This window comes from Anguilla rostrata, chromosome 1 (assembly GCF_018555375.3).
Source record: "Anguilla rostrata isolate EN2019 chromosome 1, ASM1855537v3, whole genome shotgun sequence".
Classification (NCBI taxonomy): domain Eukaryota; kingdom Metazoa; phylum Chordata; class Actinopteri; order Anguilliformes; family Anguillidae; genus Anguilla; species Anguilla rostrata.
The window spans coordinates 16,188,527-16,204,622 of record NC_057933.1 but is presented as its reverse complement, the minus strand read 5'-3'; the positions used below and the strand labels follow the sequence as shown (position 1 = coordinate 16,204,622).

Genomic DNA, 16,096 nt, shown 5'->3' with positions numbered 1-16,096 from the left:
TCCAGAAGGTTTCGTTTATTCTTTTCTTTTTACCCGATTCCCCTGGCGATGTTCTCCAGCTGGTGGCACATGCAGGAGCGCACCTCGTACTCCACGTCCTGACACAGCGACCTGACCAAGGGCAACAGGTCCTTCTTCACTCTGGGGAGCATCGGAGACCGCGGGTTAGCCCCGCGGGAGGACCACGGCCTTCAGAGAGCCGAACAGCATCACATTTACAATGCACAAGCATGGCTACGAAGCTAAACATATTCCAACAGTTCACTGTTTTTCCTGCATAGAGAAATCTTTGGTGTGTGCCAAAGCAAATTTTGTGAGCGCTAATGTGGGAAAAAAGGGAAAACAACCATTAAAACTACACTTAATATATTATTTATTTGGGGCCACAGTGCAACCCACTGATAACTGGAGTAAAGCAGAGAGAGAGAGAGAGAGGAGAGAGAGAGAGAGAGAGAGAAGCACGACAGCAAGAAAGCACACTTATGGGCTCTGTGGGCAAGGCCATCACGCGCAGTGACGCTAATCTTGTTGCCGTTGCCACCCGCTAATCAGAGCTGCAAAGGTTTGTGTCGGGAAAAATCTCATTGTGTTCTTCAATCAATGATGCAGATATTTATAGCACCTTAATCCTTGGTATTGGGAAACATGTTCTGTTGTTTTGAGTCAGAGCTCGCAACGGCTTGTTTGTGCGGAAATGTTATTTTTGTCAAATCAGACATGGACACAGCCTTTTTTCTCAGGCGTTTGGAGACAGCTATGATTTTAAATCACCATATCTTGCTGAAAAAATGGAGCGGAAAGATAATATTAATATCACAAGAAAGCTGAGACTCTCCTCTAATATAAAGCAAAAATGTGTTTCTGGGACAAAACAACTGAAAATGATGGAGCAGGTCACACCATACTTTATCCAAAACATTAGCTGGACGGTAATTTTTAATCAGTGGGATGACAGCAGAGACTAATTATTAGATCTAAAATATTTCCCCCGTATACTATAAAAGGTATCATCAGTTTGTCTTATAGCTGCTTTATGGACAACTTTAATGTTCACATATTAACATAGTAAAGTGAAGAAAGTGGGAGATCGCAAAACTTAACAGCCTTCTCTCTGATGTTCTCGTATTTACTGAAGTTTAATACTTTAAAAATAATTTGCAGTTTATCCAAGCATTTTAGACCTTGACTGTTATTAGGGGTCAATACCACCAATGTGGAATGACCCTACATATGACCACTGGCCCAATGATGGGGAGCACAAGACCATTTTCACATCAAGGAAAAGCCTGTAGAGAATTGCTGATACAACAACATAACTTGTAAAGCATCTTTGAGAAGCTAACAGTCATAAAACATCTCATCAACAGTAGACACATACAGTACACAGCCTTGGAACTGACATAAAATAAAGGACCTGCTAGATGCTTGAGTTCACTTGTTCTCTTTAGTTAATATCCATGTGTGCTTGGGCAAGCCTCTCCAATAATCTCTCCAATTAGTTTTTATTGGTGCAATTCCATATTTCAGCCTTTGGAATCATATCCAAATTGAAATTCCGAAAGTAGGTCTTGTCATGGCAACTCACATCTGAGACTCAAACTTGCCGGCCACCTTCCCCAGGATGCGACAGCTGGCCAGGCGAGCCTGCACCGACTGGGACAGCTGAGCCTTCGACACCAGCGGGTTCAAGATCTGCGCGCGAGCAAACGGGAGCAGGCTGTCAGATCAAGGCTGAGAACAAGCCAATACAATCCACTGCAGACACACATCCTGAGAATCGAGGACAAGGGAAGCAGTGCTTTTAATATCGTTCATCAGATTCGTTAAATGCACAGGATGGAAGTGAATCTTAAGCTGTTATCCGTTACCTCTTGCCTGATAGTTTCCTTTGGTAAAGCATCGATTGCTGATAGTAATGTTTCCAGCCACGCATTGCTGACCACTGCCAAAAAAAAAAACAGAGTCACTGACAAATGCATATAGTGTCATCAACAGTGAACCATATCAGTCCTCATAAATAAATCAAAGAACAATCGCAATAGCAGTATTTTTTAAATGTCCGCCCAGATCCAAAGGCTATTTTTACATTCAGAACAGGCTGTGTGGGAATGCCAGTAGGGGACACGGTTACAGTCCACCCGTGGCACTAAATCACGTCAGCGAAGCCCAGCAGGGAATTCAGACAGTAGTCTTCTCTTCCACACAGGAAAAAAAAGCCAAACAAAAGTGCATTCTGGTCTCAGCTTTGTACGCCAGACACCGGTTGTATTTTGACTTGACAGGCCGGCACAGAGGAGCAGCTACAATGGCCCATTATAATACCCCATATAGTGTGCTTCAGCTCTTTCAGACACGCTAATGTTCCTTTTTTAAGGGCGGACAATTACATAACAATTACGGTTTATGTTTGTGTAAACTTACACAAATTCTGTAATTGTAATAGTTGGTGTTCTAATGCAGGGCATAAGGAACAATCCAGAAATGCTTAAATATGATATGATATTCAATGATATTCAATTCTCTGTCGCTCTCTTAACCAAAATCAATGGACGGTGGTCAAACTCATAACCCCTCATATAAACATGGAAAATGTACAATAGCCCTTATTTGCAGAGCTTTCCAATATGACAGGTAACCTTTGACCGTAATGAAGTCTCCCCACTCTCCCGGTCCCCCTCAATACTGACCTGTGTCCCGGTGATCCAGGTTGAGTAGGACAATCTGCAGGATGGAGTGAGTGTGTGTCTGGATGAGAATGATGTCATCTTGGAGGATGGTGAGGAAGGAGCCAGCGGCAGCAAGCTGCATCTCCACCCCGGCAACGTGAAGCACTTCCTGTGTGTGGGCGGAGCTCAATATCAATCTTTAACTCAACTACACGTGGTGGGATTAAAGGAATCTTTAACAGTGCTCAGAGGTCTGTGTTCTCAAACAGTGGGCGCGGGGGGGGGGATGAAGTTTGGCTCACCCTGACTTTTGGCACGACCCTCCGGAACGTTTCGGCTGGATTCTGCCGCACCAGGTTCGGCAGATTGACGACCACGCTGGCCCGCTGTACATCCTGTCCCGAGCTGAACAGGAAAGAGCAGCATTTACGAGGCTTTGAGCCACTAAGAGCCACTGAGAGAAACTACCAACGCATGAAAAATGTGACAGTATAGGCTGACACTGGATTATTCAGAGCAACGATTTTGCCTCCTGATACATTATGAAGTCATTACAGTACCTTAAAAGCATAAATTCATGACCTTTGAGTCTAACATTCAACAAATGCTGTATATACAATGGCATTTAATGTGGATGTACACAATATTGTAGTAGGTAGTTGGTGTTCCACTGTGTTCTTCAGCAATTCAACCTGGCAGCTTCTGAAAGTACATTTAGTCCTGCAATTAAACTAAGACCAAAACAAGTCCACTCTCAACTATTTGACTGCACAGCCTTGTTGGGTTGGCATGGGAAATTACATTCAGGGAGATGGGTGTGTTCTGAAGGAAAGAGGGCACCTAACTGCGAGCTAACTGAATTTCCTTCTCAGATTCCCTTTGCAGGAACCAACAGTTGCAGGAACCAACCTCTAGAGAAGGTGCGGTCTGGAGGGTTTCCAGCACACCCGTCTCTGAATCTTTAACTTTAGCAACTGTAATCCCAGTTCACCTGTTAAATTTTAATCAACAATGGTTATTAAAATCAATACTCAATGCACTCCCCTTCAGGCAATTTACAAGCAGAACCTTCTAATAGGTTGTTAGTCGTTTGTCCGATTCCAGTTGAAATAAGCAATTGAGTCTGTGGTCGTTGAGAGGAAAACACTGTTATGAACTTTTCATTTCTGAAGTCATAATACAGCATTTAGAACTAATAGTATTTATTCAATTTTGTGATCCACAGCCTCTTAGATAAAGCAGCTGCATACTGCAGCACTCCCTCATGACATACCCAGTACAGAATAAAATCGTAAATTAAATTTTCATCTCTCCACCAAACCACCTGCCTTTCAAACTTGCAATCATTCTCGTGAGCCCGACTACTCGAGAGACGTGACCGCTTCTCCCCTGTTCACCGCTGCGTCTATCAGTTTTCACACTGTGACACAATGCATAATAAACTATTAACAGGTATTAATTTCTTTAAAGAGATAGGCTTTCTTCGGGTTGCCTTTTGTTGATAGAGTTAGTTAATAACTAGGAAACGACTGGGGTCGTTGCCAAGTCGGGTTGGAAAAGAGCCCAAGGAAAATTGGTCATAGCCGTTGCACTCCTTGTATATGAGTGATATTCTCTTGCGGCTGCAAATAGCTCGATTTATTTAATGCTTGAATGGGGGAAGATATGAGAAAGGACCAGATGGGCCTGAAGACAAGGCTGACTTAATCAATTAAGCCCCGGTGTTGAGAGGCCCGGTAACATGACCCGGCCGCATGGCACGGTACTTTGATCTCCCTGAAAATGCTTGGGCCCGGCGATGCCTGGAAAGTAAAAAGAGCTGCCTTAACATTTGTAATTAGGTTTGACTGCCAATTGAAGGCGAGTCAGGAACTTGGGTTACGAAGCCAGCCGGGGGACGCTCGAAAGCTCCAAAAGAGCTAAACTTTCCCTTCTGCCGCTCGGGACGTTATTCACCGCTGCATCACAAAACCCAGGAAGAGGACAACAGACAGCATGAAGTCCATCGACAACTGCCTTCAGAATGGGAGTTGTGAGTGCTAACTGCTAAAGCAGGACGGGGCTTCAGGCCTCACGTCCTGATGTAGCATTTCACCACGGTGGGTTGGGGGGAGGTCAGTGCCGTTGGCTGTGTGCAAAGTGGGCGGGGAAATGTGGAGGTGGGCTCATCCAGGGGTAGCGAAACCTTGGCACAACTGGCCCCACAGAAGGGTGCTGAAGAACATGTCACGCAGTGTGTCCAGCCACCCACCCCAGCTTATCAGAAATACAAAGTACATATGTGTGTATATATATATGTATATATATATATATAAACTTTAAGAAGTGTGCGATAATGAGACTTCATCAGAACCTCCAGAGCAATTACTTTTCACCCGGCAGAGCCAGTCGCTGGGAAGAGCCTGATCTCAGCAGAAAGTAGCTCTGCGGCAGAGCCGTAATGAGGAGGCCGGAGACGAGCGCACATTCCGCGCAGCGGCGCTTACCTCCCGGAGTCCCGGTTAATGATTGGTCAGCTGAACGTTTTCCTGTTTTTATTTAGTGCTCATGAGGCTGCCCCCCCCGCCCTCCCTCCCCCCCATCCGTGCCCATAAAGGGCAATTCTGTGGTCTCCACAGGAATGATTATACTGTCATAGCTGGCACAAGTCCCACCTAGCCCTCCTTCAAAGAAAAACACTACAGGGCAAGCTGCCGCTGTAACGAATAGACTAACAGGCTAAAGACTTTACCTTTAGCCCCTACCCACACACACACACACACACAGACACACACACACACACACATACACATGCACACACACACATAAATGCACACACACGCGCATGCATATGCGCACATACTCCCACACACACACACACACACACACACTCTTTCTAGGACACACAAAGCAACACAAATAAATTCAGGCACATACACCGACACATAATCATTGGGTCCCTGCTGTTGTCTTTTCCTGTGGGCCCCTGCTGTTGTCTCCTACAAACTCACAACCCCAGAGCGAACTGGCATCAGACACTGTTATTACTGCAGCTATCCACCCGGCTGACACTGTTATGCACAGCCGCTTGTAAATTCTATAACCCATTAACTGCAGGCGTTTCCCTGGTGCCTAGAATACATCAGCAGGAGGCCTCTCCCGGATCTGGCCGAAAGCTAGCCTGCTACGGGCCCAGAGCCCTCACCACTACTCTTCACTGCACAGGCCTCGGATTCTCTGAGGTGACAGATGCCTTGAATATGATTCAGGCTGTGCCATGTTGAGAGCGGAGTCCATGTCCAAACACTGGGCTCTCAAGCATGTCTAACGGGCTCTCCACTGTGCCAGGAAAATTCCAGCACAAAGCCACTGCTTCAGTCAACCACTGTTAATAGCAATGTTTTGCATCATAATGTTGGTTAATCAACAGCTTGGAGCACCTGGTGCGGAAACAGCGACTTGGTTCCAAAATGAAGTAGCCTCGATCAACACCCCCCTAAACTCCTTCAGGGCCCGGTGGTTTTACTGAGCCCCGGATCCGGTGGCACACCAACAGAGAATCATTTCCCTTCAGATCAAAAGGCTCCCTCGGCAAATGTCCGCCGCACGGCGTTTCAAAGCGAGGGGAGCAGCGGGGGAAAGGAGCCGATTTGGAGGAGAGCGGCGACAAGTGGCCCCGCGCGGCTTTGAGAGGCCGGCTCTCCAGCTGGCCGTGTTTCCGGCAGCGCTCGGGCGGCTCGCGGCAGCTTGTGCGGTCTGCTCTGAGGGGAGGCCAAACGCAAGGCCTCGAGTGCACGAGGGGAGGGGGGTGGGGGGGCGTCAGAAGAGCCACGAAGACGTCGTTCCAGCGGGAGGCGACGGCCGTCGGACGCTCGCGTTTCTGGCTGCACATGCGCCGCCCGGCTAACCGGCGAGTTCTCTTCAATGCCACCATCTCAGGCAGCGACGCAAGGTCAGCCTTTGTTTCCCGCCAGGACCAAAATAACCTCTGTCTGAAATGGTGAGGCGAGCAGCCAGCAGGCATAAAGACAGGCAGGAGAAAAGCTGGAGAGGCTCCTGGGCTGTGGACGCAGAGGGAGAAAGGCTGAAGAAAGCGCGCGGCGCTATAGCGAGGCGAGCCTTTGCTAAGGCTGGAATGAGCGCTCAGAGAGTGCAGCAGCGCTGGCCCCACCCCCAGACGCAGTCCCCGCGCTCTCCCGTACAACGACCCGCATCTCAGAACCTCCTCGCTAAATCTGCCTTTACACTAAGTTGATTTAGAGCACGGCACTTAGGCTAACTGGTTTTCCCTTCCCGCTAATCGAAATAGCTCGAGGCAATCTGAAACGTGACGTCACGAGCCGCACTGAAGAGGAGCCACGTAAAATGGAAGTGCTCCAGATAAAGGCGTCTGCTGAGTAAATACGCGTCAAACAATGATGGATTCCTCCGCCGAAGCCCGTGTTTGCCGTTCAAACTCCAGGCCGCCTGCACCGTTACCACGGCGGTCCGTGATCCAACCTTCAGCGTAACCAGCTCATTCCACCTGGTTGCACTAGGTAAACTACATGAGCGGTTTGAAACAGCTGTTCCTCCGTGCCATGCTGATATGGATCTAGGAAGCCAAACAGTCACGATGGATAAGTGATCCTTTGACAGATCTAGCTGTAAAATGAGAATTAATGACGTCCACATTGATAGAGTGCACGATTGCTCTGGCACACCTAATGCACCCTTAACTGTCCAGTGCCCTTAAAATGTTCAGATAAACACATTAAGCCTATTCAGTCTATCAGTACTGAATACGGAAAGTTCTAGTAACTGGGTTAAGTGCTAAAGGGAAATCACCATTTTGGACAGGCTCCTCATACATCCGAGGCTTTTGTGGGAATTTCATTACATGAATCATCATCCGAAGCATGTCAGCTGTGAACACTTGTCCCTCATTACCCACACTGTACAACAGCTCTCCGCAGAAGCCTGCGTAACTCTGACGTCATCGCTGATGTCCCCTGACTCCACAATCCGTTACTTTTAAAATTAAAGGCCAACTGGAGCAATTACATTGTTCTTAGAACTGGTTTTCTACCCAAGGGAGCTGAGAGGCTGAACGAATAAGCTCCTTAATTAGCCTCAGAAATGAAGATTGTGGGTTTGTAGGTTATTGCGCCCCTGAGTAAAAAGGCATCAGACTCAACACAATGAACCAATACTAGTATTAGAGTCTAGATTCCAGGAGATACACAGTTAGGATTAACCCATTCAGGACTGAATCCCCCCCCCCCCTCCCCAAGCCAAAACCTTTCAATCCCAGATTGAAAAACGGGATTGTTTATTATGTAGTGCATAATAAAAATGAGTTTCAAATCATTATGATTCTCAGTGTAATTAGCAATCTATTTACAGAACCAGGGCCCTTCATTCAAGGCAACTAAATATCTCCGCACTTCACGCAAATGGCCCCAAGTGAGCCAGACCAGCTAGTTCCCGGGGACTAATTAGCATTCCTTACAGTACAAAGGGAGCCTGAGCAATCTGGGCCACTGGTACTTTCCTGAATTAGTCTGTGCGGGGAAAATAAACACTCTTGATAGCAGAGATACAGCTTCCCTGCCCTCATCTTCACAATTCAAAGTAAATGGAAAAAAGCTTAGGCCAGATTCCGCCATTCAAACAAGAAATATGGGCTAATGGCTGTACCAGAAAAGATAAAGTAGTGCTTGCATTCATCAAAGGTAGCTAAATCAGTATAATGGTACAAATTTTAATATGAACAATTATTATATTTACAATACAAGCCCAACTCCCTGATACTTCGTCTGCGAGTTTATGTTTAAGCCTCACAAACGTGCTCAGATTTACCTTTATAACAGTTCATGTTCACATTCATTTTTGGATAAAAATTTGGATAAAATACGGCCCTATGCCTTATCGATCAGGATTTACTTGCTGTGTAACACCAAATCCTCAGGCTATACCTTGGTCATGTCCACTAACAAGTTACTGGCATTATGCAAGACAAATGAATGAATGAATTAATTTGACAATTTAAATAAATTCATTCGTTCATTGAGGTAAAAGCAAAAAGGAGAAGTGCCAGCTACTACATGGCACAAACTGGCCACATAGACAAGCAGTGAATTAGAATGGCAAAAGTAAGGAAGACGAAAGCCAAGAAGTCAAATCCACCATTAATTGGAGATGATAATGCAGAATGTAAAGAGCAAGGCACATAAAACAGAAAATGACAATAATTAACGAAATAATGGTTGTAAACAATACTTCTCATTTCCCCTTTCTTTGGAGCTCCATGACTCATTTAATGGCTTCAATTTACTCGTGTGTGTCCCTAACCCATGCTTTTTCATTTTGAACCCATTTCAACGGGCCTACACATTTGGACAAGAGGGCATGAAATTCTAGCAAAATTAAGGGAGTTCTAATAGTTTTATTTTAATAACAGGTACCTTAACATGCAGAGACTTCGACAAATCCTGTGTCTTAAAGCTGAAACAGCTACAGTTGCTCAACATTCTGAAAACTGCAGGTGTGCATGCCATCACTTGAAGAAAATAACGTACAACACTCACAGAAGAAAGGATTCCAAAAAGCCCCTCCGAACCCTATCAAGTTCACGGGTCTTTGAATATAAAGCAAACAAATTACAGTCTGCATTGACTGTGGTGCACAGTAGTTCATATAAAGAAGATTAAACTAATATAATATCTTTCATATGTACAATGTGCAATGCAGGCAGTGCACATTCGTATAACTGCTTGGATAGATTTATTTTTGAAAAGAATCCTACATCTCATTTCTAAAGTCCTCAGTGATACTCATGCATTCACAGTGTTCAATATGAATGTGCAGTAGAATCAAAGCCAACATCACAACCCCATTTTCTTCTGAATGTAGAGAACCTTTTGCAGAGGAGCATCATTTAATCATTGCACAGCTGTGCGATGATTACATGACTCAACCTCTTCTAACGACCTTCACAGAGGTAACGTGAATTCCACTGCAATAGCAAGTGGCAGGCCAAGGACACTGAGAAGGGGCCACCAACAATCAATTTCCCATTTTTAAGCATTATTTCCCCTTTTCCCTCTCCAATTTGTAATAACCAGACCTGGGTAAAATACGTATTTGTTTTAGATTCAAATACTTTTCTCTGCTCTATTGATCTTGCCTGGTGTAACTGAGCCTGCCAATATGACCAGAAGGTGGGGTTTGTACTTTTTAAGAGTATTTCATTGGTTCCAATACACCAGACAAGATCAGTAAAGCGTAGAAAAGTATTTGAATCCAAAACAAATACGTATTTGACCCAGGTCTGGTAATAACTGGTTGTACCTCTCGAATCACCGCCGCGCCACACAAGGAGCTCCACAACTGAAGTGTATGCACATAAACTACAAGCCAGTGACATTACAGGTTTTACCACATGGTACTACAAGAGAATTAGCACCTGCAGAGAGGCGCATCTATCACTGACGACTGAGCTGGGAGTAACTCATTAATTCAGAGGTAACCAGAGGAACACTCAGTGGCCCAGTTCAGTTTACTTTTAAATAAGATTCTCCAATGGGCATAACAGACTGGTAATACATAACCAGTCTCTTGCTTTGACTGGGAAAAAGGCATCACCATTCATGAACTTCTAATACTATACTAGGACCAGGTCCTAGGAAACATAGTGCACTCAGGTCAACATGTTCTGTTCCCTGACAGCCTAAAACATCAGTTTTTAAATCCATTTTAGTTGTCAGTTTTAATCATAATCCATATTTCATCTACTTTATCCCAGTAAAAGTTATAAAGGATAGCATAACCTACCTTAAATCTCCCATTTAAATTGCTTAAATGTATTTTTACTGTATTAGGCAAGATGTTCATACTAAAAGCCTCTTAATTTAGGCCTATTTGATAACCAATTGCCTATTTATCTTGAAATTGTTTTTGCGATTTCTTAATCCATTTCATGCAATTGATCCCTCATGCAAAGCCCTTAATCCATTGGCCATTCCACCTGTCTGAAACGTTTGCTTGAAAGAAACATTACCTAAAAAGTGCTTCATTTCTTAAGCGCATACAAGCAGAATTTAAAGGCATAGCCAACCTGTTGAACCACCTCTTTGTGTGCTTATCTGGTTTGCGTCTTACTGCATGGAATTCTAAATTTATACCCAGCAGAATGCCAGTCTATGCATAACAGACAGAAGGGAGACCGCCAGCTTCTGTTGCACTGCACCAACGGCATGGCAACTCGACAGAGGCCGGGTGATACTAATTTCATGATACTCGAATAAACCTTGACACAGTATTAACTGTAATCAGAACTGTGCAATGCAACTTTGATGATCCAAAAAGGCCATAACATCCGCATCAGTACAGTTCATACTGGGGTTACACTTTGGCTGGCATGCATATCACCTCTGTTCAGGAGCAGGGAGCGGTGACTGCTCACAGACGAACAGCGTGACCTCCACACCAGAGTACGCTTGACTTCCCCCAGAGACGGAAAGAAGTAATAAGCTGGTACACTGGCAACGATACTGATCCACTGCCCAGTAAACAGTTTTAAACCAATCTGAGGTTGGGAGGTCAGCGGCTGGTCAATTCACTGTTCCACACGCCTCATTTCATGAGCTGTACCCAACTGTGCCTGGCACTGGGGCGAAGTTTGTATCACACTGGTAAAGGGAAAAGCCTAAAATAATCATTAATTTCTTATCAATCTTAATCTGCCACATTAATCATTAGCAATGACAATGATTATTATCACCATTATCATCAATATTTTTTTGCTTGACAGCACAAACATATATTACTCCACTTTATGCGCAAGAGGTTAAGATGATAGTTTCTCATTTTAATCTCATTACTTTTATACTTTCATATTCCATAATTTCTCTTAAGAAAATAAAGAACATGTCTAATACACATGTAAACACCTACTGCATGCTTTGCAAGTCTTAAGCCACTTTAAAAGTCACCTTAATTCTTTTAAAAACCAATAATCCAATCAGTAAGTATGCCGTTTATATTTTCAAGTGTACAGACTGATTAACACAGCGGGTTTTCAGTTGACAGAAGCACACTATAACAAAGTAATAGAGTTGCCTCATTTGTGACATATGAGATACTAAGAGGACGTATGTACAGAGAGTAGCACAACCTTGTTACACACATTGTTAAACGCCATTTAACATTTTCAGTCTCAAGTTTCTCCCCCGTGCAATGAAAACAACTTTCTTTCTGTACCCTCCTCTGAGGAGTTTTATGACCCATGGCTGCTACTCTGGAATGCGATACCAGACACCATTTCCACAAAAAGAATGGGGAAAAAGGAAAAAGGGGTGGGGGACAAACCCCCCGTCTGACTCCGGAGACACATAAACTGTTCAGTGTGACGTCAGAGCTAACCAACACGTCTGAATGTGGACGTTCAAGTTGAGCCAAGAGAGAGTATAAGGTAATCATTGTTTGAGGAAAAATATACAGTATCTTTCTGAAACAATTATTCCTTGTCTTTATAAATAGCAATGGCAAATAAATTGCTTGTTTCACAAATTGTGTTGTCCCTTATTTTAATAGGTTGAGTTCAGCCAATTAAAAGACACTCAAATGAAAGATTTCATCGGATGCTATTAAACATTAAGGTTTACTTAATTACTTAACTCGTGTCTGGAACAGGATATTTGAAGGGCACCGTTGTCTGTCAGGGCATAAATTATATAAACTGGCAGTTAGTTTTTCATTAATGAAGAATTCAAAGTGCTATTTTGAAATTTGCTATTTGCCTCATCCTCTTCTGTGGATTAAAAAAGATTTACGATACAGTAGTAAAGAAAGTTCAGAAATAATCTGAATTATGAGGTCACTAGCTGGATTCGTCCAGTCACTGAACAGAAACCCCTTCAAAATACCCCATAACCTACATCATTTGAACTAACAGTAAGACATGCTCAGCACAGAATGTGCAGCATGTTAACTGGTTGACTGTTGACTACTCTAAGGAATTAAAAAAGCAGCAAAAAGCATTTTGCATTAATATTTCAGGAGCCTGCTTCAGTCATGCGGTCAATATATACAGTACTGTAAGTAGTTTTATGGCAAAGAGTTTCTAGATTGTGTCAGAGCGCAGTAAAATTTGCTATAGCAATAGTTGTGGTCTGAATGTTAATTCTCCTATACCACTGAAATCATTATCTTGCGGCAAGGAGAACATGCAAACTCCAAACAGAAAGGCCCCAGCCAAGATTCATACCTGAGACCTTCTTGCAGTGAGGCAAAAGTGCTGCCCAATGATTTCCAAGACCAAAGTCCTGAGGTTTTATTTCAACTGAGAATCAATCTAAGTGACCTTTTTACGGCTCTTGACTTGTGACTTTAAGGCCATACACTAAACCCCATGTTGAATTTCTAACAGAAAAAAAATATGAGATGTGCAAGTCACTCAGGACTAAATTCCAACAAGACCAGGTCAAAACCTAGCATATGGCTGGACCGGCCGACCAATGGTGTGACTTCATAACTCGGCCGACCAATGGTGTAACTTCATCACTCACTCAGTCACTCACTCAGACACAGACATTCGCGTTTGTAGGGCTGGCCCCGCTGTTGCGGTCCAGCCAAAAATGCAAATGTACATGTTCAGTACCTCACCTGTGGAATACCTCTAAATACCAAGTAAAGCACTGTAAATCAGTGTTTGTTTTTTATAAGAAGAGGAAACATAAGAAGCATTACCTATTGTTGGGGTCTGCCCCAATATGCGGACGGTGCAATGACCACATCAATATCCCAAACATCTGACATACAGTACTTATCCTAGCTTTCGGGAATCTTATGAAATCTCCTACACCTGAAAACTATTTGTCATCTACAAGATTATTTTACTTCCTTACTTTTCCAAAGACAACGTTGGATGATATAGTTTTTCATCTTTCCAAAGTAAGGTAGTTGTATATACTTCATGTTGTCTACCTTTCTCCCAACACATTCTCTTTAATCAAAAATGCTTGCTCAACTCAGTCTACAAATTGTGCACCCATGTCATTTGAACGGTGAGGTTCAAACAGAAAACCCATGAATAAATGTGTTATCTGTGAACCCTTCTGACAAAGATGTGCAGTGCTACACTCATGGATCTCACAGCACTGGAAGTCTAGACACGTGTCTCCAGATTACCTGACAATTACAATTAAGAAAACAGAATAAGGAACAATTAGGAACAGACTGCATTAATACTGTCTAGGTGTCAGTATCATGTGCCATTGTTTTAGGCAGGCTTTGGCAAATGTGCAGATTTGAACACTAGATACAGTGTCACTGCAGTATCAGCTATCACTTAAATCTAATGAATTGCTGAACTGAGGTGCTTTGAAGAACATCAACAATATGTTGCTGGCACTAGAGTCTTTAATATTCTAACTCGTTATATTCTAATGAATGTAATGATAATGTGAATGTGTGTCTGCAAGGTTTTCAAAAGATCCTGAGTTAAGAAGTCTCAGCAAGATTAGAGTAGACTGCTCTACCTACAGTTAATCATTAAAGATCTATACGAGCAGCAAGCAAATATTCCTGTATAAATCAATCCATATATGCTATATGTCAAAACAAAACAAAGAGGAGAGTTGTGTGGGCCATCCTTCCTGCCCCCCTCCCCCCCTCCCCAATCACTGTACCCTGATCACCCATGTCAGCAACCACTGGCCCACATCCTTCTCCTTTTACCTGAGAAGGTAGACCGCTCGCTCAATGTCATTCAGATCCTCATCCACCGTCAGCTTCTCGATCTCCTCCGCAGTCTTGGAAATGAGACACACAAGAGCAAAGACGGTTTGGAGGACTGTGACTGATGCTTTGAAATAGAAAATACATTTAGAAAACAGGAAGAAAAAAAAGATCAAACGCGCCCACACCAAATTTTTACTAAACAAATGCCTACAATTGTCTGGAATGCAGCTGTCAAGCTGATTTGTGGCCAATTTCCAGCAGAATTTATTTTACTTCCTGTTGCTCTCTGAAAGGTGGTCCCAAATTCCCTTTTTCTACAGAGACAACATGTGCCACTGCCAACACAAGGATGTTACCGGAAATTTCCGAGCACAAGCTACAAATCTTATTGGACACGCAATCTTGTGTGCCTTTCTGGGAGCAGGTGAGCTGCAATTGCTCCAGTCCCCACTGCACCATGGCCTGGTGGTCTCCATCACTCAGACTGGCATTCGCACTGACAACAAGGTCCACAAGACGCACTCAAGAGGCCATGGGCAGGGTTCAATCACACTGCTCTGGAATGACATTCTTTTTTTCCAGCAAGGCACGATAGATTGCGTTTCACCCCCTCTGCGTAGGAGGAGTGTGTGGGGACTGAGCAGTGTGGGTGGAGCCTGTTACTTTAAGGCTTCTCTCATTATCCGTGATGCTCCTCCGGATCCACGCGCGGCAAGGCTCAGAGAAAACACCCACCCCCTCTAAATATGATGCGTTCTCCCCGCATGTACAATTCCATTCTGTTTAATCTGCTTTCTCCGTAAAACTGTGACACAGCATGAAAATAAGCCTTCCCTTTGTGATGTACAAGGTGGACGGGCAAAGGAGACTTAAATAAAAACCAGTCAGACAGAGGACAGATCATTCTGAGAAACACAGCTAATACATAGTTGTTTCACTATGACATTTAATAGTACAAGTACATGTTTACTGCAATTAACATTACCTACAATCACTGTGTATATGTATACTATAAATAAAATATAATACAGTATTTAAAAACTTTAAAAAGTATCAAATTGCTTAAATGATCAAACAAAATAACAGCATCCACAAATACAGTCAACGTAGCTATCGATGTACACAAAATACCCTGGACTGAGAAAGCCGATTTTCACAGACCATTTGTCTCTGCAGCAAAGGGAGAGGGAGAACCGATGAAGCTGACTGCTGACTGAAACTGCGTCACGCAGTAAAGCCAAGTGGGCAACCCCCGCTACATTGAGCCAGCTGAAAGTGGTGGTTTGCAACGAGGTATGTTTAAGCAGTATACACCCCGGTGACATTGAAAATATATACATCGAAATGGGAAATATTATCTTCCTGCATGATGTTGATAATTCGGAAGGATACAATTGACTGGACTGGATTAAATTCCCTGTACTAACTGAACTACGTTTATAGCAGCCATGCAGTTATGCAGATCACAGAAATACAGAACCCAGGTCCAATGAGTTTTACATTCACATCCATTTGGCGAGACTAGACTGTACTAGTATGAATTATCACGTGAATAAAATGGAATCTCCACAATAACAATAATAATAATAATAATCATGGTTGTTGATGTCGGTTTATCAAAATGTTGAGGCAATCCCGATTTATGTAGCGCTGTCATCAAGTGATGCTAACAAATCAAAATAATAAAATAACCCAACTCACTTGGCAACCGTCAACGCACATTCTGT

The 16,096-nt window shown here is 43.5% G+C and overlaps 1 protein-coding gene across 3 annotated transcripts in view; it reads right to left on the bottom strand.

Annotated features, from left to right (window-relative positions):
* Window positions 1-16,096, bottom strand: part of ppp4r4 (protein phosphatase 4, regulatory subunit 4) — a 29,908-nt gene that overhangs the window by 12,055 nt on the left and 1,757 nt on the right. For all 3 annotated transcript variants that reach the window (XM_064325416.1, XM_064325408.1, XM_064325421.1), the window contains exons 2-7: window positions 14,367-14,440; window positions 2,969-3,071; window positions 2,688-2,835; window positions 1,869-1,942; window positions 1,586-1,692; window positions 34-141 (exon numbers count right to left, since the gene is read on the bottom strand). In XM_064325416.1, coding sequence (XP_064181486.1) covers window positions 34-141; window positions 1,586-1,692; window positions 1,869-1,942; window positions 2,688-2,835; window positions 2,969-3,071; window positions 14,367-14,440 — 614 coding nt within the window. The remainder of the gene's footprint in view (window positions 1-33; window positions 142-1,585; window positions 1,693-1,868; window positions 1,943-2,687; window positions 2,836-2,968; window positions 3,072-14,366; window positions 14,441-16,096) is intronic.